The following is a 24,934-nucleotide window of genomic DNA, read 5'->3' as shown; positions in this document are numbered from 1 at the left end:
GGTGGGTAAAGGTAGAAGAGAAAAAAAACAGTTGGGAAGGTGTTCAAGTCACTTCATACCTGAATTCTTGACATTGGACTGGAATAGTTTCTGATTAGACAGTGTTTGTTTTCATGTGGGCCGCGAGGCGTTTAACAGTTTCTTTGAATAAGTCTGAGCTGCCTAAGGGGATTTTATCTGGAGACATCCACTGGCTTAACTCAAGTTTCCTTCAAAATATGTAGTTAAATACAGCTGTTCAGCTAATGGCTTGGAGGTTCTTTGCAGAACAAATGGATGCTATTTACTAATATTGCTCATGGCGTGTAAGCACTTTTGTGTTCTGCCAAATGCTTTGGGGCCCATCCTCAAAGCAGCCTTGGGTGAAGCTGGTGCACTGGTGATGGCCAGCAGGGGGCTTTTCAAATTCCTTTCATTTAACCCTTTCTTCTCTTCTTTAATTCCTAGTGGGCAAGTCCTGGGCCGCCGCTGCTTTGAGGCCCGGATCTGTGCTTGCCCAGGGAGAGACAGGAAGGCAGATGAAGACAGCATCAGAAAGCAACAGGTCTCGGACAGCACAAAGAACGGTGATGGTACGAAGCGCCGTAAGTAGCTGTAGTGGCCCAATGGGGTAGGGCTAAGTCTCCTCCAGATGCAGCACCTGACTGATGATGTTTGAGAAGCTGCAGAATAAGACCTAAGGGCTTTAGAAACACGTTTATGACCTTAAGCTGCAGTTCTTAATGAAATGGATTCTGGTTATGCACTGTAGCTTTTCAAAAGCAGATCATCATGGAAGTTTCCCTTCCTCAGCAATTTTCTGGAAGAGTTTGAGTAGAATAGGTGTTAGCTCTTCTCTAAATTTTTGGTAGAATTCAGCAGTGAAGCTGTCTGGACCTGGGCTTTTGTTTGCTGGAAGATTTCTGATTACAGCCTCTAGTTCCGTGCTTGTGATGGGTCTGTTCAGATTTTCTATTTCTTCCTGGTTCAGTTTTGGAAAGTTGTACTTTTCTGGGAATTGGAAGATTACCCAGCAATCCTCCAGACATGACTCCCAGACCAGTAGCATCAGCATCATCTGGAAGCTGGGTAGAAATGCAAACTCTTAGTTCACAGGTTTGCTGAATCAGAAGTACTGGGTGTGAGGCCCAGGGATCCATGTTTTGTAAGCCCTGTAGGTGCCTCTGTTGGCAACTGAAGTTTGAGAACCAGTACCTTAGCCTACTTATATCCATTTATCTTTCTGTTATTGAAGCTGAGGGTTGAAAATGCCACTGGCCTACCTCCTGAGTCTGGGGGAATAGTGAGACTTAAGAGTGCTCTTCATAAAGCACAGTCTGGGGAACATGCAGCTGTGGGTTTTGTTGAATCTTGACATGTAGAACCCACTCAGGGCTTTAGTTACATCATTCATAGTGAGACTGATGATTTAGATCAGTTGGTTTCAGACTTGTTTTTTTAAGCATTAAAAGCTTTTTAAAAATGAAGTATTTCAAGGAGCTCAAAATAGCTCAAAGCAGAACTGTTCTAGTTGAAGGGGTGGGAGTCAGGAGTGGGCTGTGGTTTCATACTTCACTCACACCACCCTTGCATGTCAGGTACTCACCCCCAGAGGTTACATTCTTCAGGTCACAGAACTTGAAAACCATTGATCCACCCAAGCTACTAAAGTGTGAGATTTAATTCTAGAAGATGGCTTGCATAAGCCTGATATAGCTATCACTATAGCAAGTATTTTAAAATATATCACACTGTGAATTATATCGTGAAAAAGGTTTTCATCTTATTACTGATTAGTATGCAGAAGAAATAAAAATAGTATTGAATTTTGCAGAACAACTTGTTATAACAACTAAACTTTATTATCTTTGGGCTGTTCAGTGTGATTTGCTTTTCCAGTTCTTTCTCCCTGATTATTCCTCAAACAATCATATACATAGTACTTAGTTTACATATACATTATCAATAGTATATGTACTATCAATAATTATAACTCCACCCTAATTCTCCTCTTGAGTCTGTCTGTTGGCCTAGCTCCATATGCTTCCCTGAGCACCTCAGTTACCTACCAATCAATAACTTTCACTAAGAATGATTATCTGAACTCTAGTAGGAGAATCATCTCTATATTCTGGCTCCTGGGTATAGTTTATAAATTTTGGAAACCTTTCAGTTCAGTACAGTTCAGTCGCTCAGTCATGTCCAACTCTTTGTGACCCCATGAACTGCAGCATGCCAGGCCTTCCTGTCCAACTCTTGGAGTTCATCCAAACTCATATGCATCAAGTCGGTGATGCCATCCAGCTATCTCATCCTCTGTCATCCCCTTCTCCTCCTGCCCCCAATCCCTCCCAGCATCAGAGTCTTTGCCAGTGAGTCAACTCTTCGCATAAGGTGGCCAAAGTATTGGAGTTTCTGCTTTAGTATCAGTCCTTCCAACAAACACCCAGGACTGATCTCCTTTAGGATGACTGGTTGGATCTTCTTGCAGGCCAAGGGACTCTCAAGAGTCTTCTCCAGTGCCACAGTTCCAAAGCATCAATTCTTCAGCACTCAGATTTCCTGAGTCCAACTCTCACATCCATACATGACCACTGGAAAAACTATAGCCTTGACTAGTCGAACCTTTGTTGGCAAAGTAATGTCTCTGCTTTTTAATATGCTATCTAGGTTAGTCATAACTTTCCTTCCAAGGAGTAAGTGTCTTTTAATTTCATGGTTGCAGTCACCATCTGAAATGATTTTGGAGCCCAGAAAAATAAAGTCTGCCACTGTTTCCCCATCTATTTCCTATGAAGTGATGGGACCAGATGCCATGATCTTAGTTTTCTGAATGTTAAGCTTTAAACTTTTTCACTCTCCTCTTTCACTTTCATCAAGAAGCTTTTTAGTTCCTCTTCACTTTCCGCCATAAGGGTGGTGTCATCTGCATATCTGAGGTTTTTTATATTTCTCCCAACAATCTTGATTCCAGCTTGTGCTTCTTCCAGCCCAGCGTTCTTCATGATGTACTCTGCATATAAGTTAAATAAGCAGGGTGATAATATGCAGCCTTGATGTAGTCCTTTTCCTATTTGGAACCAGTCTGTTGTTCCGTGTCCAATTCTAACTGTTGCTTCCTGACCTGCATACAGGTTTCTCATGAAGCAGGTCAGGTGGTCTGGTATTCCCGTCTCTTTAAGAATTTTCCACAGTTTATTGTGATCCACACAGTCAAAGGCTTTGGCATAGTCAATAAAGCAGAAACCTTTAGGGATATATAAAATTAATTCCCTGATTTTACCAAAGAGAAAACTGAGGTCCCAGAGACTGCTTGTCAGAGGCTATGTGATATTTGCACAAACATGGGAGGGGGGAACTTACAAGGTTGAATGCACAGACAAGACAGCTCCTACAGCCTGCATTTATCTCCTTGGAAGATAAATTATCTGAAAAATAAAACACAAGTTCAATTTATCTTCCTGTGCTGAGCAGCTGTTCACAGACACACTCCAGTAAAACACAGGGATTCCTGCAGCAGTGCTTAAGCCAGAGGCCATTTCCCAGCCTCCCTTCACCCACCTCCCATTTTTCTTTCTCTGTTTTGCCTCACCCCCCCACTCTCATTATTGTTAGGTTTATACCTAATATAAAAGTAATCATCACTGATTGAATGGCTGCTTAGAACTGGAAATTCTAATCTCATCAGTGTCAATGGTGCTACTGTCTGTTTAATCAATGTATTATTGCTTCAGAAATGTTCCCAGGATGAAACTTGCACTTTTCCTCCACCAGCTTTCCGTCAGAACACACATGGCATCCAGATGACATCCATCAAGAAACGAAGATCCCCAGATGATGAACTGTTATACTTACCAGTGAGTCTTCCTTGGGTATTCGTGATTGCTTCATTTTCACCTTCTTTGAATGAGCTTTTACTCTGTGGTCATCTTTTGATTATCTGTGAATGAGAATGTGAAGAGGGTGATAGAGGCAAGTGAGATAAAACAGAAAACCTACTTTTTTTTTTGCAAAATTAGAAAATTATTCATCCCCTCTAAAGCTCTGGAACAGATTAATAATGTGGGCTCTTCCTCTTACTACTTACCCAGTCAGAACTATACCACTAATAGAGTTCTTTTTATGCAAATCTTTAAAATTAATTTGTCCTTCATTACTGAAGAGTGATAAGATGATCCTAGACAGCCTGGTCATACCAATTTAGTACTAAAATTTTGTCAGAAGGCATTCACAAAGTTGATAAACTATTGCAGAGTATTGCCTGTGATTTCTTTTAGGGAATGATATTAAAAAAAAAAAAAAAAAGCCCAGCTTGGCAGAATCCTCAACTATATGGGAATGGCCAGAGATTTGGCCCAAATATTGTGTAGGCGCATTGTTCATTCCTACAAGGAATATAAGCCCTCTCAAGATCACCAAGGTGCCCTTTTTTAGATTATAGTTGCAGTTCATTTAGTTCTTCTCACCTTAGGTCTTTGCCATCTAGAGTGGCAGCAAAGCTTTGGTAACCAGCATGGCTCTTGATGTCATCTACACTGACTTGAGATACAGACAAGCTGGGCCAGGAGATTTGGCTGGGATTGAAATTAAGCCACAGGTTTGGGTGTGCCATGCTCACTAGCCCTTCCTTCTTGAGGCCCTAAAGGTCAGTCAGGTCAGGGAATTAGACTGCTTGCTGGCAGAACAGTCAGACAGTGAGTTAGCTGAGATTCTCAATGTCTTGTTTCTCAGGTCACATATGGAAACTGGTATGTGAACTCTTAAGTTAACCATTTTCCAGGTATACTAGATATTCTGAAAGCTCTAGTGTGTCTTCAGCTGATGAGATAGAAACCACATTGAAGAGCTGTTTCTTTAATGAAATTTCAGTTTGTACTAATGGAGGAAATACCCTATAAACAGTTACATCTTATTTTTAGTGAAGAATTAGCCAGACTGAAATGTGTGAAGAAAAATACAAAAAAAAAAAAAAAAAACACCTCTTCATTTAGCACGAATTTAGTTGGTGTTTGCTGAATGGCAGAAATGCTAGACTCTGACCATTAGAGATCATTAAGGATGATCTTGTCTTACCTTACAGGACCTTGTCTTCTAGTGAGGAGACAAAGAGGTATAATAATGAAATCAACACTTCAGTAAAGTTAAGGGTGACACTGTGGGAGCTCACAGAAGGATGGAGGACTTGGCCTAAAAGACTGAGGTCAGGAAAAGCTTTTCAAAGAATATGATGCCAGAGCTTGGATAAGTAGGAATTAACTCAATAAAAGGTAGAGAAAATCTTTGCATTTCTGAATTCGGACAGGGAGGGGACAGGCGACGTGCCAGGGTGCACAGAGGAACAGGTGCTCACTCTCAGGGTCAGGCAAATGCTCATTGTTCTCCACTCGCCTTTCTCTAGTCCTGGTTCTGCTCAGACTTCTGAAAGTTTTTAAGACACTCTCTTAAAGAGGGAAGTACATTTTACCCCTGCTGAAAACTTGTGTATTTCCAGATTTAATTACAGTTAATTCTAATTATCTGTGGTAGTTATGCCTTATAAAGTCACTGTGGACACTGGACGATCAAATACTGAATCATTGCTCCTACAAGAAATAGAAGATTAGGTTCCTGTGAACTTCTGGTTACATTTTTAGCAACTGATCAGTGTATTACCTTGTTTCATGTGTGTTTCTTATTTAATATATGCTGTTGATTCATTACTAACGGAGGAAATGGCAACCCATGCCAGTGTTCTTCCTGGGAATATCCCATAGACAAGAGGAGCCTAGTGGGCCACAGTTTGTGGGGTTGCAAAGAGTTGGACACAACTGAGCATGCCTGCATGCATGCACATTGATTTCATTAACATTGAATGCACAGGTCCTTACCACTACAGCTCATGGCTGGACTCAGCTTATCTAACATGAATTTTCTCCCTAAGGCACATTATTTGCTTTTAGGAGCACTAGAGAGCACTGAAGCTGACTTTGCTTTTAGGAGCACTAGAGAGCACTGAAGCTGACTTTGGAAACTATTTTAAACCAAAAAATTTACCTCCAAAAATACAGAAAAGGTAAAAAATTTGGCCCTAAATAGGCTATGAGAAGGACACTTATTTCCTGCATAAGAGTTGAAACAAGAAGTTGGAACATCACCTTCTTCACCCTCAGTTGGGAACGTGCACATTGGGACACTCAAACTTTTCATCATTATGCCCCTGTCTGTGAAGTATTGATTTTTTTGTGTTATAAATAGATGTTAGCAGGTAGGTGAATTAGTCCAAGCAGAATCCACAAATAAAGAGGATTGGCTGTACTTCTGAGAGTCCTGCAGTTCTTCACTTTTTGTCTCTTTCCTTCTGCTCTTTTATGTAGGTAAGGGGCCGTGAGACTTACGAAATGCTGCTGAAGATCAAAGAGTCCCTGGAACTCATGCAGTACCTGCCTCAGCACACGATTGAAACCTACAGGCAGCAGCAGCAACAGCAGCACCAGCATTTACTTCAGAAACAGTGAGTGTATCCCTGTGTCATTTTAGCAGATGTGATTAAGATGACTGTGTATTCAGATCGACCGTAGGATAGTTGTTGGGTGATGTAAAAGGTGAGGTTGTGAGACAACAGAACTTGGTAGGTTCACGTGAGCTGGTTTGGGGACTCCTTTTTCTGCTTCAGCAATCTTCTATGTTTCTTATAACCCTCCCTTTGACAAGTTACACCTATATTCTGAAGTTGAATTGAAACCATTTCAAGTGAATTCTGATAAAAGACTCACATTAATAGAATTAGTTTTCTTCTCTATGCCCCTGATCCATACACATCTATCAATAGTAAAATTTTGAATACACCCTCTATTCAAGTAATAATGTGTCTATTTAAAATCACATAGTTTTTCCTCATCCCAATATCTCATCTTGTCCCTTGCCTGGGATGCACACAATCCACTTTTGGGAAAATCATTATAAACTAGGAACAGCACATAGGTTTCACTAAAAGTGACTTCTTTGAGTGCTATGTTGAGGATTCAGAGTCCTAGTGCCTGATCACTAGGGAAAATCGGGATGCATCAGGGCAAAATAGAGCCACATTGCCAATGTTTTGACATCCTCATTCTAGATCTTCCAGCAATACATGTTTACATCAGTGAGGCCAGATTTTTGCAACCATTTTAGAATCTACATACAACCTATTTATATGTTCATTTTACCTTGATTCTTAGATCTTTGATGATGGTGTTTTTTATAACTAAGCAGAACAGACTAGCTCTTATGAAAGGAAGGGAAATTGGTGAATCAGAACTCTGATTTATACTTACCCTCCTGTGGTTAAGAATAATCACTTGTGAGCTGAAAAACTATTGTGTCTATACCGAAAGTATCACCAGAGTCTCCATAGATCAATGTAAAATGGAGACATTTTATACTTCAGGCAAAAAGAAATGAAGCCAAAACTATCTGACTATGACAAAGATTGTCTTTTACATTAGGAACACAAATGAACACTAAATAATGGATCTTTTCTCATTTATTATTAACTACTCTAGAGAAATACCTATGAAAAGTGTAATAAAAAGGTATTTCTTTTCTAAATCAAAATAAATGCAGTTGAGGAGGTTGGACTGCATCTCTGATACTCAGGAGGTGTTCTCTGAGCCCTTACCTACTGACTATGGGGTATGGAGTGGGCAGCAGAGGAGCAAAAAAGAAGCATACTCCTTCTTTAAAGGACTTCAGGCTCTTTGACCATTTAAGACTTTTTTTGCCTGAAAGGGATCTCGCCATTCACTTCTAGCATGGAAGTTTTGCAAGTCATAATTATAAGGTTTTATAGTAAGGCTGACTGGAAAGTTGAATCAGGGAGTTTCTTGGGGATACAGAGTACTTCAGAGGAGAATTAGAATTCAAGGTTACAGAATTCCCATTGTCAATCCTTATATAATATTTAGGATATCAGATAGAAATGTATATTAATATATTTGAGTGCAAAACTGATTTAGTTCTTATAAACTCATATAAGGATCAAAGAAACAAACCTGTAACATCCTTTACAGACCCATAGGGGATAGATACCTTCTCCAAGATACTTACATCATGCTATTAAGACAGACTCCCAGATAGTTTTCAGTTCACCCTGGAAATGTTTGACTTAGCTAAAATAATGTCAGAAGAGTTACTCAATGCCAAACTAGTTATTCCATGATTTCCTGTCTTTTTTTCAGTTAAAGAGAAAAGTTCTGTAGATTTTAATAGTGTGGTTTTTAGATTGTGACTTTCTACCACACGGTTTGGCAAACTTTTTTTTTTTTTCTGTAAAGCACCAGTAGCAAATATCTTAGACTTTCTGGTCCATATATATGGTCTCTTTCAGCTCCCCTGTTCAGAAACACAGAAGCAACCACAGATAATATGTAGACAAATGAGAGTAGTTGTTACAATAAAGTTTTGTTTTATGGACTCTGAAATTTGAATTTCATATAATTTTCGTCATGAAACATTTTTCTTTTGAATTTTTTCCACCTTGAAAAATATAAAACAACATTCTTAGTTTATGGACCAGATTTGGCCTATCCACTATAGTTTTCCAGTCCTCTTTCTAGACAAAAGAGTGGATCCTTCATGACTTCTTGAGGTACATATTTTTTAATAACAGTATTTGGAAGCTAATCTGTGTATCCTAAAGTAGAGAAGTACTAAAAGATTTTAAGAAGTCTTTTAGGGTGACATTTCAGAACAAAACAATAGCAGCCTTTATCAGAGGCCTCTCTTCTCTTTCTTCTGGCTGAAGAAGTTAGACATGCCCGTCTAAATACACAGTATGGTTCCTCATCAGCCAAGACCAGAATAGTTGACATGACACATGTAACAAGCTTTTTACTGAGGATCTGCTATGTGAAAGCATTAGAAACAGAGATGAGACATATGTGTTTCCTGCCCTCCCATAGTTTACCACTGGTGGTGACTTATCAGAACACTATTTGAATCTTAAATAGCCTCTAGAAGTTTATTTTCAGCATCATGTAAGTTTATAGGACATTTTAAACAGTTTGTCTACATCATACAATAGAAAGAATAGTTTTGTGTCATAGTTTTAGAGATTTTACGAGCCAAGACAATCTACTTCAGTCAGTTGAGGGCATGTGTATTTGTTCATTTACATGGGATCCATGAAGATACATAGTTCTGTGTCTCTAGATGATGAGTTATTCAGAGCTTATAACTTCTCTAGCCTAACTGGCTGACATGGCTGTAAAGGGAAATTATTTTATTATAATTCATGTTTCATCAAGCCATCTATTTCATCAAAAAAGAAACTATATCTTAAAATTGTCATTTTAAGAAGCTCAAGAGATTTTAGAGATATAGTTTTGCTTTTTGCATATGTGGTCACAGGTGAACAGTGAGCAATTAGTAGCCCTGTAGTTCCCTGTGGCGTCCATTTGTGTGTACCATTGCATGTTTTTGACTGCTTGTTTCCACAGTGTATAAGAGCTAACTTTAGCTGTGATAACTTGTGCATGGAAATATAACAGACTGCAAATGAAATCTTTGAAAAATATAGACATTTGGTCTAATTATGTCTTTGTTACATTATATATACATGGATTTCCCTCCATTGTTTGATATACATCTATATAAATTCTCCAGTTGCTGTATTCTTCAGCTGAGTTTTTTCAGCTCTTTTATTTTTATGCAGATCTCCAAGAAAAAGCACGAATAATTAGACAAGCAAAAATATAAATCTAATTCCCTGGCAATCATTTGAAAATAATACATCAACTTAGAAAATGCCTATGATAGCCTGTGAATTCCTTCCAAAAATTTAGTACCAATATTATGCTGGTGAGGAATCAATTTTATACTTTTATTTATAGTGGAGGGAAAATCAGTGGGAAGGGAATACATTTGTACAAGGTAGTAATGAAATATTTTCAGTTTTAATTGCTTCTGTTAGTGTCCCAGTGTGTGTTTTCTCTTTGTTTGCTTTTCATTTGTGCATGGTTTTCCTTTTTCAAAAATTCCTTCACAATTACCTTCATGATCATAGGCTTTCTGGAGGATAAATCTTCATTGAATTTTTGTGGCTTTAATTGTTATAAGTAGGTTTTATACAGTGTATAAAGAAATTTTATTTAAGTTGATTGGAATAAACATAAGGAGCTATGTTCATAGAAGCCAAAATCTAGTAAGAGGACAAGTTGGACCCTTTCTTGCCACTAGACTCCTTACCGTCATATTTTCAAGGGACATTAACTCTTAAGACAGTTTTTCAGAAGCCAATTGAAACCTTCTTAGCAATTCTTTTGACTTGTGTACTTTAGAGCGATACTATCTCTTTTTCATTATTTTTTTCGTTCTGTAATTTACTCTCCTTCTTGGCTTTCATCCTGATCTGAAGCCAGCATTACTTTGTTAAAATTTTACTTAGCCTAACACTGGAGAATTATTTTTGAGTTTCTATAGGATGGATTTTTACTTTAATTTTAATACAAATATGGACATTCTGAGGCGCTCTTAATGTTTCCTTCTCCTGTACGATCAGATCACTTTCTGATAGCAGCTCACTGGTCAGATAGGTCATAGAATATCAGAGCAGAACAGGAGCTTCAAGACCTTAGTTCTAGCCTCTTTGTACCATAGCTGGGAAAACTGAGGCCCAGTTAACTACCCCTGTGAGTTCATAGCTAGTTTATAGCAAAGCTGAGATCAGAATCAGATCTGAAGGATATAGCTCTTTACAATGATTTGGTCTGCTTCATTAGTTAAGAAAGTTATAAAAATAAAACCAAGTGAAAGTTGCTCAGTTGTGTCTGACTCTGTGACCTATTGACTCATGGACTATACAGTCCATGGAATTCTCCAGGCCAGAATACTGGAGTGGATAGCCTTTCCCTTCTCCAGGGGATCTTCCCAACCCAGGGATCGAACCCAGGTCTCTCGCATTGCAGGTGGATTCTTTACCGGCTGAGCCACAAGGGAAGCCTAGAAAAACCAAAGTAAGCACTTACTCCCACTTTTCTGTCTCCGTATCAAGGGGTTACTATTTACCTTTTTGGTTTCACTGTAAAGTCCTATCTCTTTAGGCTTATCTAGCTATGGTTTTCTTCAAGAATGTTGATCATTTTGCTTCGAATTCAGGAATCTGTGAGAGAAGCAAGTACTATTTTCAGAATTATCACTGTGGGAGAAGGCAGGAGACAGAATTCTTTCTCACTGAGAGATATGATTAATACTGTATTTCTAAGTCAAACTTATCTTCCGCATTTCCAGATTATTTGATTGAAATTGGTAGTTTCATAGATTTTTTCGAAAAGGTTAATATATGGTTCAACCTCACAGGTCATGGCAGTGCACAGGCATTTATAGTTTACCCAGTTAGTTTTGAACTTCACGGAGATGTTGGGAAGTTGTCAGAACAGAGAGTTACTAGCTCTGAGTTGGTAATGATGAAAAATATCCTCAAATTAATTAAATTCAGATAGACTAAGTCACTTTTCTAAGTTCTTATGTCTCACTGCAGAACTTATCTCAGTTTTAGGTCTCAGGGTGTACCCCTCTGGTCCAGACACTTTTATCGTAAGTGAAAGATGATTTCTGCATGTTGTCTCATTCAACCCTTTGTCCAAGAGAAGCCCCAAGATGTAGTATCCACACAAAAAGTCAAAGCCATTGTTCTTTAGTTGGTAATAAATTACTTCCCTACTATTAAGAAGTTATATTCTGGCATCTTCTTTAAGATGATCCCAATTCTTCCTGGTGAGACGATTTACTAAATCTCAGTCCTGACCAAGGGAAAATGGCTTTTTTCCTTTGCAAGGAATAACCAAATGTGACTCAAAAGCCATCAGGGTAGCAATTCCCTAACAGCTTGTGAGGTTGCACAACATTTAGCAAAATAAAAGGATTTGTTCCTGGCATCCTGGAGCATAATTGATTTCTTCATTATGCAAAAGTTGCTTTCATGAGTTTGATATGTGCATTTCTAGGCCAAGTTTGTGACTGAAAGGATTAAGATACTTATCCATTGCAATCTGCGCACATACAAAATGCTCATTAATAGTTCTTTACAAAGGCAGGATGATGCAGCCCCCAGACTGATAAGATCATATTTCTTCATACCTCACAGTTAGGTTAGACAAGAACAGTAATGAGGCATTATAATTGGGCAGATGACATTTTACAAAAAATTGAAGTTACTTCTTGTCTCTGCATTCTTTTTTGCAGTTAATTGCGTCCAGTATGCCAAATGCTGTACTAAGCATCATGACCTACCTTGTCTCAGTAGTCCTCAACTGAATTACCTGTGGAACTTCTTAAAACTATATATATGTTTGGGTTCCAGCCTGGTCTCAGAAAGGATCTGGAAAAAAATGCCTTTTTTAAGAAAAATTTCCACAAGTGATTCTCCTAGTTCTGGATAACTACTACTGCCTTTTCTCCTTTCTTCTTCTTCAAAATCTTGAAATGTCATCTCTGAGTGATTTTAAAGGAAAGTAAAGAGAAAGGAATAAAAATAGCCTTGCAGACATTCTGTTCTGACTGTACTATGATCATGAAGGTAGAAGGATGTGTTTCTGCATTCAATGGATTTGAATATGTGAAGTCCTAAGCCTTCATCTTTTCTTTTCTCTGGTTCCTCTCTGCAGTCTCCTTTCAGCCTGCTTCAGGAATGAGCTTGTGGAGCCGCGGAGAGAAACCCCGAGACAATCTGACGCCTTCTTTAGACATTCCAGTCCCCCAAATCGATCAGTGTACCCATAGAGCCCCATCTCTGTATTTTGAGCGTGTGTGTTTGTTGTGTTTCTGTGTGTGTGTGAGAGTATGTGTGTGTGTGAGCACGCACGCACGTGTGCGAATGTGTGTGTGCATCCAGCCCTCGTAACCAGGACTTGAAGACATTTTGGCTCAGAGACCCAACTGCTCAAAGGCACACAGCCATTAGTGAGAAAATCTCTGAAGGGACTCAAAACTGTACAAGAAATGACATTTTCTGCAGATTCTGTATCCTTAGATCTAGTATGGGTCTGTCAGGAACCCCTGTGTTTGTCTGTGAGCTTTTGTGTTGTTTCTCGGGAGGGAGGAGCTCAGGTTGGGACGAGGGGCATTACGATGTTTATTGGAACCCTTTTCTGTTACCTTCTGTTGTTTCTGAAACTCATGAAGAAGCTTTTGAGCAGGTCTCAAACTTAGATGTCTTTTTAAGAAAAGGAGAAAAAAAGTTGTTATTGTCTGTGGGTGGCTGAGAGACTCAGTCAGGCCCTTTTAAAATGCTGGTCATGCAATGATACTGCAAATAGTAACAAGCTAAGGTGTCAAATGTACTGCTGGGCAGAGAGGTGATAACTACCATGAGTAGGGGATGATTCTTTTCTTCTTTTTGAGAACTTACATCATCAGTATCCTCCCCTCATATGTAGTAGAAAATTCATTAATGCTGTGTCCACCCTGCACTAACAACCCATGTCAGCATCTGATGTGATAGTCTGTCTTCCTTGCTCCTGGAAACCCTGGAGACCTACCCCTCCAAACTGGTGTTTGGACCCCAAGGAAAGTAAACCTCTTTTGTCATTTTAAGAAGAGGGTAAAACTACCCTGGTGATATTCTTCCAGGCAGTCATATATCATTCTTCAGTGCCCAAAGTGGAATTCAAAATCCTAACACCAAATCTGTGATTAACATATCTGGAGTTCCTGCCCCTCAGTCTGACTCCAAAGTCACCCATATCACTAACATTGTTCAAACTGTCTTATCAAGGACACTTAGGTTTTGTCTAAGTGATGTCCAAGTAAACACATGTTAAAGTCAACCCTCCTGGCCCAAATATTAGAGTTGATGACTTTTCTTTTTTTGGTTCAGTGAGTTTAGAGGATCTATTTATTTCCATTTTAAAATTATATTTAAAAATAATAACATAAAGACTTAAAAAATCTTCTCCCCACACCAGGTCACCAGCTCTTTATTCTGTGTCACCACATCAATGATTTCTTGTTATTGAGGCTGTTGCTTTACGGATGTGTGATTTTAATTTTCAATAAACTTTTGCATCTTGGTTTATCTTGCAGTTTTTCTTTTCTGTCTCTTTTGCTTTTTAAAAAATCAGTTAAATGCTAGAATATTTTCATTTAAGTGATTGAGGTACCATGTGTAAGTTGAAAGAGCAAGAAGAATAGGTCATTTTGGTTCTGTCTACATTATTGTCAGTAGTTGCTGTTTTATTTAACATACTCTGTATCAAGGTCATCAATCCTCAAAACAAATTTTAAGGCCAACACTAACTTGAAAATATGTTTTAGCCCTGTGCATGCTAAATTTCCTCATAAAGAGCTAGACCCTTATAGTATCATTTGTTTACATCTCTGAACAAGTCACAAGTTATATCTTCAGCTGCCAAGTTCGTTAGAAGAAATTTAAATCAAATTCCAATTTATTAAATATTTTTGCTTCTATGACAAAGGCCATAGAAAATATCCAAAAATCTGTAGTGGAACCTGTTGTCCAATGCTTTAAAAAAAATTACATTTTCCGATCTTTGAGCAACTCTTTTTTAAAACTTCAAAAACAATTTTTCTAAATAAAAAATAGTATCAGTTCAGTTCAGTCGCTCAGTCGTGACCGACTCTGCGACCCCATGAATCCCAGCACGCCAGGCCTCCCTGTCCATCACCAACTCCCGGAGTTCACTCAGACTCATGTCCATCGAGTCGGTGATGCCATCCAGCCATCTCATTCTCTGTCATCCCCTTCTCCTCCCTCCCCCAATCCTTCACAGCATCAGAGTCTTTTCCAGTGAGTCAACTCGTCGCATGAGGTGGCCAAAGTATTGCAGTTTCAGCTTTAGCATCAGTCCTTCCAATGAACACCCAGGATCGACCTCCTTTAGAAGAGACTGGTTGGATCTCCTTGCAGTCCAAGGGACTGTCAAGAGTCTTCTCCAGCACCACAGTTCAAAAGCATCAATTCTTCGGTGATCAGCTTTCTTCACAGTCCAACTCTCACGTCCATACATGACCACTGGAAAAACCATAGCCTTGACTAGATGGACCTTTGTTGGCAAAGTAATGTCTCTGCTTTTTAATATACTATCAAGGTTGGTCATAACTTTCCTTCCAAGGAGTAAGCGTCTTTTAATATCATGGCTGCAATCAGCATCCACAGTGATTTTGGAGCCCAAAAAAATAAAGTTTGAGTCGTTTAGAAAAGCACTTAAGAAAAAACTTGCTTATGTTTGAGATAAAAGTGGAATAGTGAAATCAGATTATCTTGTTACATTGGCACAGGTTTCACTTTCCTTTTAAGGAATTCAATTCCTTAAAAGGGTGAGTAAATATGTTTAGTTTTTTAACATTCACACTTTCTTTCAGACATTTTGTTTTGAAATTCACTCTATTTTTATGGAAGTTTTTAATATGTTTGTAGTGATATTTATATACACGCATTCATGTGAGCTGATGGAACATACTTTATAATTACAGTTGATCTAGCTGGAGAAGAAACACTGTCTTTTGTCTTTAGAAGCAAAATTCCCCAGATAGGGAAAGTTACACATGGGATGGAACTGGGCAGAATTTCCAAGAGGATCCGTTCCTTTTCTCATGTTCCATGTCTCTCTCCACCCCCACCCCTCCAACCACCCCCTGCTTTTTTTTGACCCCTCTTATCCTATGGTGTTTCCAGGATCCGAGACTGCACTCCAGCAATAGTTTGGTAAGATAGCTTCACCCTGATACATTGCCAGATTCCACTAGAGAGTTATCTTTTCTTTAGCAATGGAAGATTGAAGGACACAGAAGGAATCCTTTGGTGGAATTCTAGGCGTCTCCAGCAAAGCGGTGAAGACTTTGAATTTGTGTCTTCTCAAGAATCTTAACTCTCTGCCACATAGATACTCACTAGACTCGGAATCTGGAAACCTGATTTCAATCCTGGATGATTCTAAAGCTCTCTTGTGGTTCTGAGATACGGAATTTTATTCCTAGAAATGTACACAGAAACTTACGTTATCAGCATTAAGAACTGGAACTTGATTTTACCAGGACTTCTACTCAAAACTAGAAATACATGGAACATACCTTTTCTAATTTTTGTATGTTGGATTCCTGAAAAAATCTAAAGTGCCTCTAGAGAAAATGACCTGAGGCTTACACCTTGTTTTTTTTTCTGGGGAAATCTATATTCTTACTTTTTTCCATTTAGTGTGTGGGTATTATGTGTATGTGTGCACATTTTCTTTTTTGAGTGGGGACGGTAACCTTAATGGCACAGGTTATGTTGGCTCTGAACACTTTTTCCATCTCTTTATATGCCTCAGCAATATTTAGGATTGTCTGCTCAAACATTGTGACATTATATTTGTAAAGGGAAAAAAAAATTGTTCTTCAAGGCCTTTAAATTGGTCATGATTTTTTTCAGCTTTGCTCCCTTTTCCAGAGCACATAGAGATGTTCAGAATATTTTCTACATCAGACATACAAGCTTATAATAAACAGATGACCACAGCCTTTCTCCTTGTAGCTTTAACACTCACTTCAGCATTCAAGGAGATGCATTCAATGTTTCTGAACTTTTCAGACTTTCTTATTCATCTCTTAACCCTGATTTCTGGATTTGTCAAGCTAAGAGTCCTTGCCACTTCTTCCTATTAATTCTTAAACTGACACCTCTTATCCCCTTGACTACACACTAGAAGAGCAAAAGGCAGCAATGTCTCTTGAGCACCTACAATTTACAGGACAATATCCAGGACTCTTACATAATCTGATTTAATCTCCATAGCAAGACTTCTGGAGTGAGTGTAATACCTGTTCTACAGATTAAGAAAATGAGACTGGAGAGACTTGTATAAAACCCAAAATCCCTTAACTGATTTGTGTCAGATCTAAAATATTAACCCAGATGTTTTGATTGGCTCCAAAATTCATGTTCCTTCTTTGTTCATCTGTGATTTGTGAACTACCTTCCTCAAAAATAGTTTAGGTGGCTAAAAATGAACTAATGAAATTATAGAAAAATAAAGACCACAAAGGGAACGGGAGAAGGGAATTGTAATAGGATGTGGAAGAAGGCATTCACTATAATTAAGGGTCCAGGGAAAATTCAGAGCTTTTACATACACTTTCACTTTCCTAGTGGTGGACATTAATGCCTCATGCAATGTTTCCATTAGTTCTTGCTGTACATGTGACTGATTGGGGAGGGTAGGAGGGATAAGTAGACATTTCTTTAGGGTACAGAGGACCAGTCTGCCTCTAGAGTCTGGGCAACCTGGCATCTTTTTTACTTTGTGGTGGGTAAAGATAAAGGAAGAAGCACCTAGTGAAGTTTCTCTTGGTCACCCTGCCCTGAGCTTTCTTGCCTTTCAATATGGACTTAACAAATGTTCCTAGGTATATTCAAATGTGTTGACTCATGCAAAGCTTCTACACAGGGGTGGAGTGGACCTGGGGGTAGCTAGGACTCGCTTTACTATATCCTTTGTTCCATGCTTTATCTCAGCCTCCTGTTTCTCTCACTACTTCACCTACTTCTTGATCATGTAACCTATTGCACTGTCTTACTTCTGGGAAGGTGCCACAGAATGAAAGGAAATGCTTTGGACTAAGAGAAGAGACCTCTCAGCTCATCATTTGAGCCATGTGTGACTTGGGCCCAGTTTCTCTTAGAGTATTATATTTACCCATCTGTATAATAGGCATTATCGTTTCTGCCCATCGCTACCCTGCCATCCCATGTCCATGTGAGACTCATTCAGAAAATGGATAAAGGAGAGCTTGGTAACCTGAAGAATCACAATTGGGAGAGTTTATTATATAAACACCTGTTTATACAACAAGGATCTAAACTTGTCTTCTTGAGGAGGGCTAAAGTGAGAAATCCGTACCCTCCCGCTTTAAGGCAGCAATTGTAATATACAGCTGAATTGTCATTTGCACATTAATTGTTGTGTTCATTTATGCAAATATAGCCTATTATTTGAATTCCTCTAGCCAAGACTGTTTAGTGATATGGAATGGAGGCTTCTATGTTTTGTGTAATTATGGAGAATACAGAGTGGCGGCTTTGAAGTCCGAGCCTAGCACTGCTGTAGCACTCAGGTGTTAGAGCCACTTGTTATCTTTTCAGACATTATTATACCATGCTTGTTTGGAACTTGGATTCATGTACAGAGCCTTCTAAATCTGATACACACACAAACAAAACTTGACTGTACAAGTTTGTATGGCTCCAACATGGAGGAGACAAATAGGAACAAAATAATACATCTTATTTGAAAAGTGTCATGGGGAGGTTTTCCCCTTTTACATGCTCAGCACAATCATCATTTTGTGGGCACAGATTATTCACTGTAAATGTCTGATAGTGTGTACAATTCTTCCTCATCTTATCTTGTTCAGTTATCACCGTAACTCTACAAGGTGGGTTGGATTATAATCACCATATATCCTCTATTCTATGAGCTTCTCAAAGATGAGATAATTTCTTATGAGTTTCCGTATGTCTAGCATCTAACTCATGCAGTAAGTATATACATATTTAGTTTACATACATTTTAGTTTTCTGGTTAGGGATGTTTACTGGCTTGCGCAGGGACCTATTGCTTTCTAATACATGCTGAAGGAAGACTCAAGTCTTGAATTTCTGGCTCCATATCCCCTAATTCTGGTAGAAATCACTAGTTCTATATTCAAAGTCAGGAATGGCAGCTGAATAGGGAATATTGTATATAATATAACACATCGTGCTATGTACATTCTGTCGCTGCAGTCCTGTCTGACTCTTTGTGACACCATGGACCATAGCCCACCAGGCTCCTCTGTCCATGGGACTTTCCCAGCAAGAATACTAGAGCGGGTTGCCATGCCTGCCTCCAGGGGATCTTCCTGACCTAGAGACTGAACCCGTCTTCTGCATCTCCTGCGTTGCAGGCGGATCCTTTACCACGGCGCTGCCGGGGAATCCATAATACATAGTAGGACAAACCAGTTCTAGTTAGTTTGCAAATCAAAGTAATGCTGAATGGAAAACTGTGTTTCTTCTTCCCTTTGTAAGAAACACGGATTTGATCTCTCAGTGGGGAAGATCCCCTGGAGTAGGAAATGCAACCCACTCCAGTATTCTTGTCTGAAAAATTCTGTGGACAGAGGAACCTGGCAGGCTAGAGTTTATGGGGTCAAAAAGAGTTGAACACACCTCAGCATGTGCACACACACACACACACTCACACAGACATACACCCACACACATGCCCCAGAGACTTGTGGAAGCTTAACAGAACAGTTGTTTGGACTCTCAGATTCCCTCTGTGTAGAGAGGCTGTTGGTATTCTGATGGGCTCCCTCATGGCCCAGGAACAGCTAAGCTGAGAAAGCATGTTTCCGTGTTGAGGCCTCTGCATGATGGCTGCCAAATGCCCTGTTTGATTGGTTTTATGGTTACTTTCTGCATATTCCAAACGGCCATGCTCCAGCTAGAGGTGAAACACCTCAGCCACAATTTTAGCTCACCATCTCCATGTCTTTCATAAGCCTTTGGGTCTTCACTCAGTTCTGTTCCCTTTTCGATTTTCACATGGAGAGGGATGGAGAAAACAAAAGGGGGAAAAAAGAAGATGCAATGATTTCCCCTCTCACAAAGGAGATGCTTTAGGAAGATACTCATCTCTGTCCTGTAGTCACATAAGAGACATACGATGTGATGATAGCTTTGTGATCCCTGCCAAGGCAGGAGAGGTTCTCAGATGGAAACTCAAATAAGTTCCTGTCATTGCTCTGGAGGAATATTTTTACACCTATATAGTTTGGGCCATGTTTTGATCTGAGACCTGTTGGAAATGACCGGTCCCCGCTCCTCAGCCTCCTGTGCTCACCATGCTTCCCGTGTTTGTGTTCCCAGGACCTCGATGCAGTCTCAGTCTTCCTACGGTAACAGCTCCCCACCTCTGAACAAAATGAACAGCATGAACAAGCTGCCTTCCGTGAGCCAGCTTATCAACCCTCAGCAGCGCAACGCCCTCACTCCCACCACCATTCCTGATGGCATGGGAGCCAACAGTAAGAGCATCTCCCTTGAGCTGCAGCTGGAGTACCAGCAGGGCTAGTGCAGGGGAAGACTCTGCTCTGGGATCGGGGAAGGCTTGCTCTGAAGCTGTATGGGAGGCACAGAGAGACAGGACAGATTGAAGCTGAGTGGCTTAAATTTCTCTTGGGCAAAGTCATCTCACTTTTAAGATCTGTGACTCATTGCAAAGCACATTGGTAGAGATGGAGAAGGCTGTTCCTTTAGTAGGGATAAGGATATCTGTGGAAAGAACGGTCTGCTTCCTGCCAACCTGGAAGGGGACCCACCTTCTACAATCTTTGAGATTGTTGGTAGGAAACATGGCCAATTTGTTGAAAGCAGCATAGTGTGGTGGACTTAAAATCTAGAGAAACAGATTGTAGTCTGGACTCCATTGCAGTATTAGCTGTGTAACTCTGGACAGGTCACCTCTCTGATCTAGTGCTCAGTTTTCCATTCATAAAATTATCACTCTGCACACTTAACAGTTTATCAGTCTGTGACTCCACACTTTTGGTCTTCTCAACTCGTCCCTTTCATCCCATACACAGTTATTAAAGAATTGACATAGGGAAAGGAGCCTCCCTTTTATTTACTCCTACAAAGACTCGTCATATCAACTAAGTATAAGAGAAAATGTGTGAATTGAGCCTAGAAATGGATGATGATCAGTACATAGCTTTGCTGTAAATATAATTAGCTTGTCCACTAGAACCTAATCTAGCAGAGTGGATATCCACACTTGAAAGAAAAAAAGATAGCAAACACGCAGTGAGATGGTAAAAATACAGAAGGGTTACAAAGCCCAAATACATCCACGTATCTTGTAATCACCCTCATAAAGCAGTGCCTCTGTCTTATCCTAGAAATCCTCATGTTTTTGATCAATCCTTCAAATTTGCATTTCACTGTTGCCTTGAAGAGACTGGGTTTTCTTTTTTTTTTTTTAACTTTTTATTGTGTATTGGAGTATAGCTGAATAACAGTGTTGTGACAGTTTCAGGTATACAGCAAAGGGACTCAGCTACACATATACATGTACCCGTTCTCCTCCAAACTCTGCTCCCATCCAGGCAGGGAGGCTCAGATTGTGACTCTCTCTGGTTCTGATACCACCTGTTCAGACTGCATTGACATCAGAGGTATATGAGGTTTGGTTCCTTGGTATGGCAATGCAGATATTAGAGCCAGACCACTCACTAATGACAAATACATCCTAAGACTAAACCTGACCCCTCAATAGGTCTACTGCTTTGGCAATAAAAGGAGAAGGAACCATTTATTATTATTATTATTTTGCTTTCTCTCTGATGAGATCTTAGAGTCCTCAACTTTTTTTGAGATGACAAAATAGTGATAGTGGTGATGATCCTTCACATTTGTTTAACAGTTTGCATCCTTTTTTCCTTATTTATGCTTAATAATTTTCTTCTGGTGGCATCAGGAAAGTGAGAGGGGAACTGATGAGACATTCTTGGCCTGTGCTCTCTAGCTGACTAGCTGGTGGTAGACGCCTTTCCCCTTTGGTAAACTGCAATTCACTAAAATAGAATCAAATTACCTTCATCTTTTTGTGGACATGTTATTTTGCTTTATATTCTTTTATACCTGAAAACAAAATCTGTTTCATAATTATTATTGGTATTGAGCTTTTCTTCTCTGTAAGTGAGTGTTTACAGTTTGTTCTTTAGTAAGAAACCAGTCCCAAGTTGATGTTGTTCCCAAACATAATCCTGAAATGGACCAGAAAAAAAGAGCTAGGGTCTTTCATTGCCTCCTTCCTTCTGAGACATTTGGTTCCCTACAAATATTTCAGTGAATTCTCTCATTCCCAAACCAGTATCCCAAAGGGCCCTTTCTCATTCACAAATTTGTTCATTTGTTCGCATAACTTAAGTTTCCTGGGCATCTGCTCTATGCCAGGCACTGTGCTTGGGTCTCTGGGGAACCAGACATGTATCAGGTCTAATCTCCATGCGTAAAGAGATTAGCCTAGTGAAGAAGGCAGAAATATAACTCAGGAAGGCAAGTACAAGGAGAACTGTATTAACGTCAGGAGCAGCAAGTATTAGAAGAAGACAGAGCAGTAGAAGTAGAAAACAGAATGGGAAGAGATTGTTCTAAGAGAATGTACCATGGTCAAGAAGTATGTCGTTAGTTTGGAGTTTGCTAACTCTTCTGTTCAGTGAGATGTAGGGTGCTAAGAGGGGTGTGGTAAGAGATAAGACTGGAAGGAAAGCTGGTAGGTTAGGCCTTTGGTAACATTAAACCAGGTGAGATGGACCACTGGGATGCTGGTATGTGATAACGGCAGTAACCCTCTCTGTTCCTCCTGCTTCTGTTCAGTTCCTATGATGGGCACCCACATGCCAATGGCTGGAGACATGAATGGACTCAGCCCCACCCAGGCCCTCCCTCCCCCACTCTCCATGCCATCCACCTCCCACTGCACCCCCCCACCTCCGTACCCCACAGATTGCAGCCTTGTCAGGTGAGTCCACAGCATGTTCCCTGGGGGCCTGTCCTAAGCATCTCCGGGAGGTGGAGGGTGGACACTGTCAAAGTTAATAGCACAGTTGGAAAGAAAGCAGGAAACCCTTTGGTTCAAGTTCAGTTAACTCCAATCTATGGAGTCATCAGTAGTATTTAATCAAAGCAACCATAATGATCAACATGGGAAAAAGTGAAAATGTGAGTTTATAGGCATATAAGAGTCCATGCCTATTTTCTCCATCTTCATTTACTCCCTTACTCCTCCATCGCATTTTTACAATCAGTTGTGACCTTTAAATTGGTGCTCAGGGCTGGGGTTCCCAAAAGGGCAGTCAACTTGCTATCTTGCTCCCTTTCCTGCTCTCTAGGCCTCACAGCTCTAAACCACCATGGGATCATTATTTTGAAGCTGGATGTCCATCAGAAAGTTCGAATGTTAGCAAAAATGACAGGGACTATGAAGAAGTCAGTGGCCTTTTCTGCTTTGTCATAAAAGAAACAGGAACATTCCAGGAAAGGGAGCTCAGATAGCCAGAAGAAAGAAAGCCATGAAGCCCAGATATTTGTTTCCAGCAGAGGCAAGTGTAGGTGTTCTAATCTCATTCCTGTTGCCTATTATCTCCTCGTGCTTCATGTGCAGAAGGACCTTTTCACTTGACTGCTGGAATAATAGGTGTTGGTTCCCACATGATTGATGCAGCAGCATTAGCAGTGTCAGCCAGAGAGATGGCCAAGTGCATGGCTCATCCCATCCAGTATTTGGCTCTGTGATAATTGTGGTACCATTGATCTGAGACCAGGAAAGAAAAGAAGGGTATCTGTATTCTGAAGAGGACATAAATCAGAAAGCATTGATGACTTCACAGTATAGTGGCCTACAGTTTCTCCTTAGCCACATAAACCATTCTCAGAAATCTCAGATACAAGCAATCAAAGTGGAGATGCTGATTTTGAAGTGAAGAGCCAGGAGGCAAGAGGGCTGGAAACCTGAGCACTGGACTCCTTCCTTTCACCCCCTGCAATGGCTCCTAAGGCACTGATATGTAACCCCTGGAACTCCACTCATCCACCATTTGAAAAATCTCTGCTCTGCAGGAATCCTTAAACAGTTGACTTTAATCTCTGTAGATCTAAATTAAAGTTCATGCCACTAACCATCCCCAAACCTCCAATCCAAGGCCCCACATATATTTTATCTACCCCTCGTCTCTTCTGTAGGGCATCCCAGGGAAAAATGTTGGGTTTTCCTTTATCTTGCCAATGCAGTTGGGGTGAACTTTCTTTTTCTGTTTCCTCCTTCCTCTTCCCTCCTCCCTCTGCAGTTTCTTAGCGAGGTTGGGCTGTTCATCATGTCTGGACTATTTCACGACCCAGGGGCTGACCACCATCTATCAGATTGAGCATTACTCCATGGATGTAAGTAACTGTTAGACTTTTCTCTTGAGTTTTATTTCTTAATTTCCTCCCTCTGGTGACATCCACCTTGTAATTGAATCCCCCCTGTTTCTCAATCCTAAATTTTGATGAAATCCATAACCATATTAGAAAGATCCCCAGACCTCCACCTCTGCATTTGAGAAACTCAGGACTCAGCCATCCTCAGCTTGTCTGATCAGTCAGCAGTCTTCTATTATGTGCATACTATGTGCAGAGTAGGGGAAAGATCTGATTCCCACCTTCAAGGAATATATGATCTCTGAAGAGTTCAGAGGACTTTCTAGAAGTTCTCATTAATTGGTGTAAGGTCCCAGGGAGGATAGCAGGAAGCTAGTCATGTTATTCTCACTTTAAAACATGGGGGGGACAACAATATAGTCATTTGTCTGGATTAGTTGATGTCAGAACCAGGAATAAAACCCTGAGGTGTAAGCTTCTGGCCTTTCACCCTATTAATTGAACTTTTCTGCCTTTCCTTAAAATAGGACATGATAGGGGATTGAGCTGTGTCTCTCAGTAAGAACCATCTGTTTGTTCATGATCAAATCTACCAGAATAGGGTCTAGGCATCCCTGACCACTGGGAATGATCACTGGTTATGGGTTCAAATCCCAGCCGTGCTTTTTAGTGGTGATAAGAACATGGTATAATCACTTTGCTTTTCTGGGTCTCAGTTAATCAAAGTGGGTTCAAAATCACTGCCTTCTGGCTTTGATAGCCTTTAGAGCAACCTGGATGGGAGGGAACTTATTCTTGCTTCTACAGTACCTCTTGAACTACTGCTCACGTGGGTGGGAGCTCATTTCGTTCTGGTTTACAGCAATCTGGTTTTTCTCCCAGGCTATGCTATATGCTGCTCTGTTTGGGGTTCACTGTCCTCCCTTCTAGCTTCCAGAGGGCCCTTTGGGCTGGTGGAAGAAGATATTCTCTGCCTCTGCTGCTGCTTCTGTAGTTGAGACCTCTTTTTGCCCCCCTCCTTGAGCACCGATGCCAGAG

General features: G+C 40.1%; 1 protein-coding gene across 7 annotated transcripts in view; it reads left to right on the top strand.

The window, feature by feature from the left end:
* Positions 1 to 24,934, top strand: part of TP63 (tumor protein p63) — a 266,209-nt gene that overhangs the window by 235,521 nt on the left and 5,754 nt on the right. For 3 of the 7 annotated variants that reach the window (XM_055408027.2, XM_055408007.2, XM_055408037.2), the window contains 6 exons: positions 448 to 584; positions 3,754 to 3,836; positions 6,333 to 6,469; positions 19,844 to 20,001; positions 22,355 to 22,499; positions 23,824 to 23,917. In XM_055408027.2, coding sequence (XP_055264002.1) covers positions 448 to 584; positions 3,754 to 3,836; positions 6,333 to 6,469; positions 19,844 to 20,001; positions 22,355 to 22,499; positions 23,824 to 23,917 — 754 coding nt within the window. Of the gene's footprint in view, positions 1 to 447; positions 585 to 3,753; positions 3,837 to 6,332; positions 6,470 to 12,599; positions 13,776 to 19,843; positions 20,002 to 22,354; positions 22,500 to 23,823; positions 23,918 to 24,934 lie in introns of those variants that run through there. The other 4 variants (XM_055408018.2, XM_055408056.2, XM_055408047.2 and 1 more) reach the window with 4 other exon arrangements.

Source organism: Moschus berezovskii, chromosome 1 (assembly GCF_049115385.1).
Source record: "Moschus berezovskii isolate FMDL1 chromosome 1, NW_MosBer_1.0, whole genome shotgun sequence".
NCBI lineage: Eukaryota > Metazoa > Chordata > Mammalia > Artiodactyla > Moschidae > Moschus > Moschus berezovskii.
The sequence above is the reverse complement of the archived record's forward strand: the minus strand, read 5'-3'. Positions and strand labels throughout refer to the sequence as shown.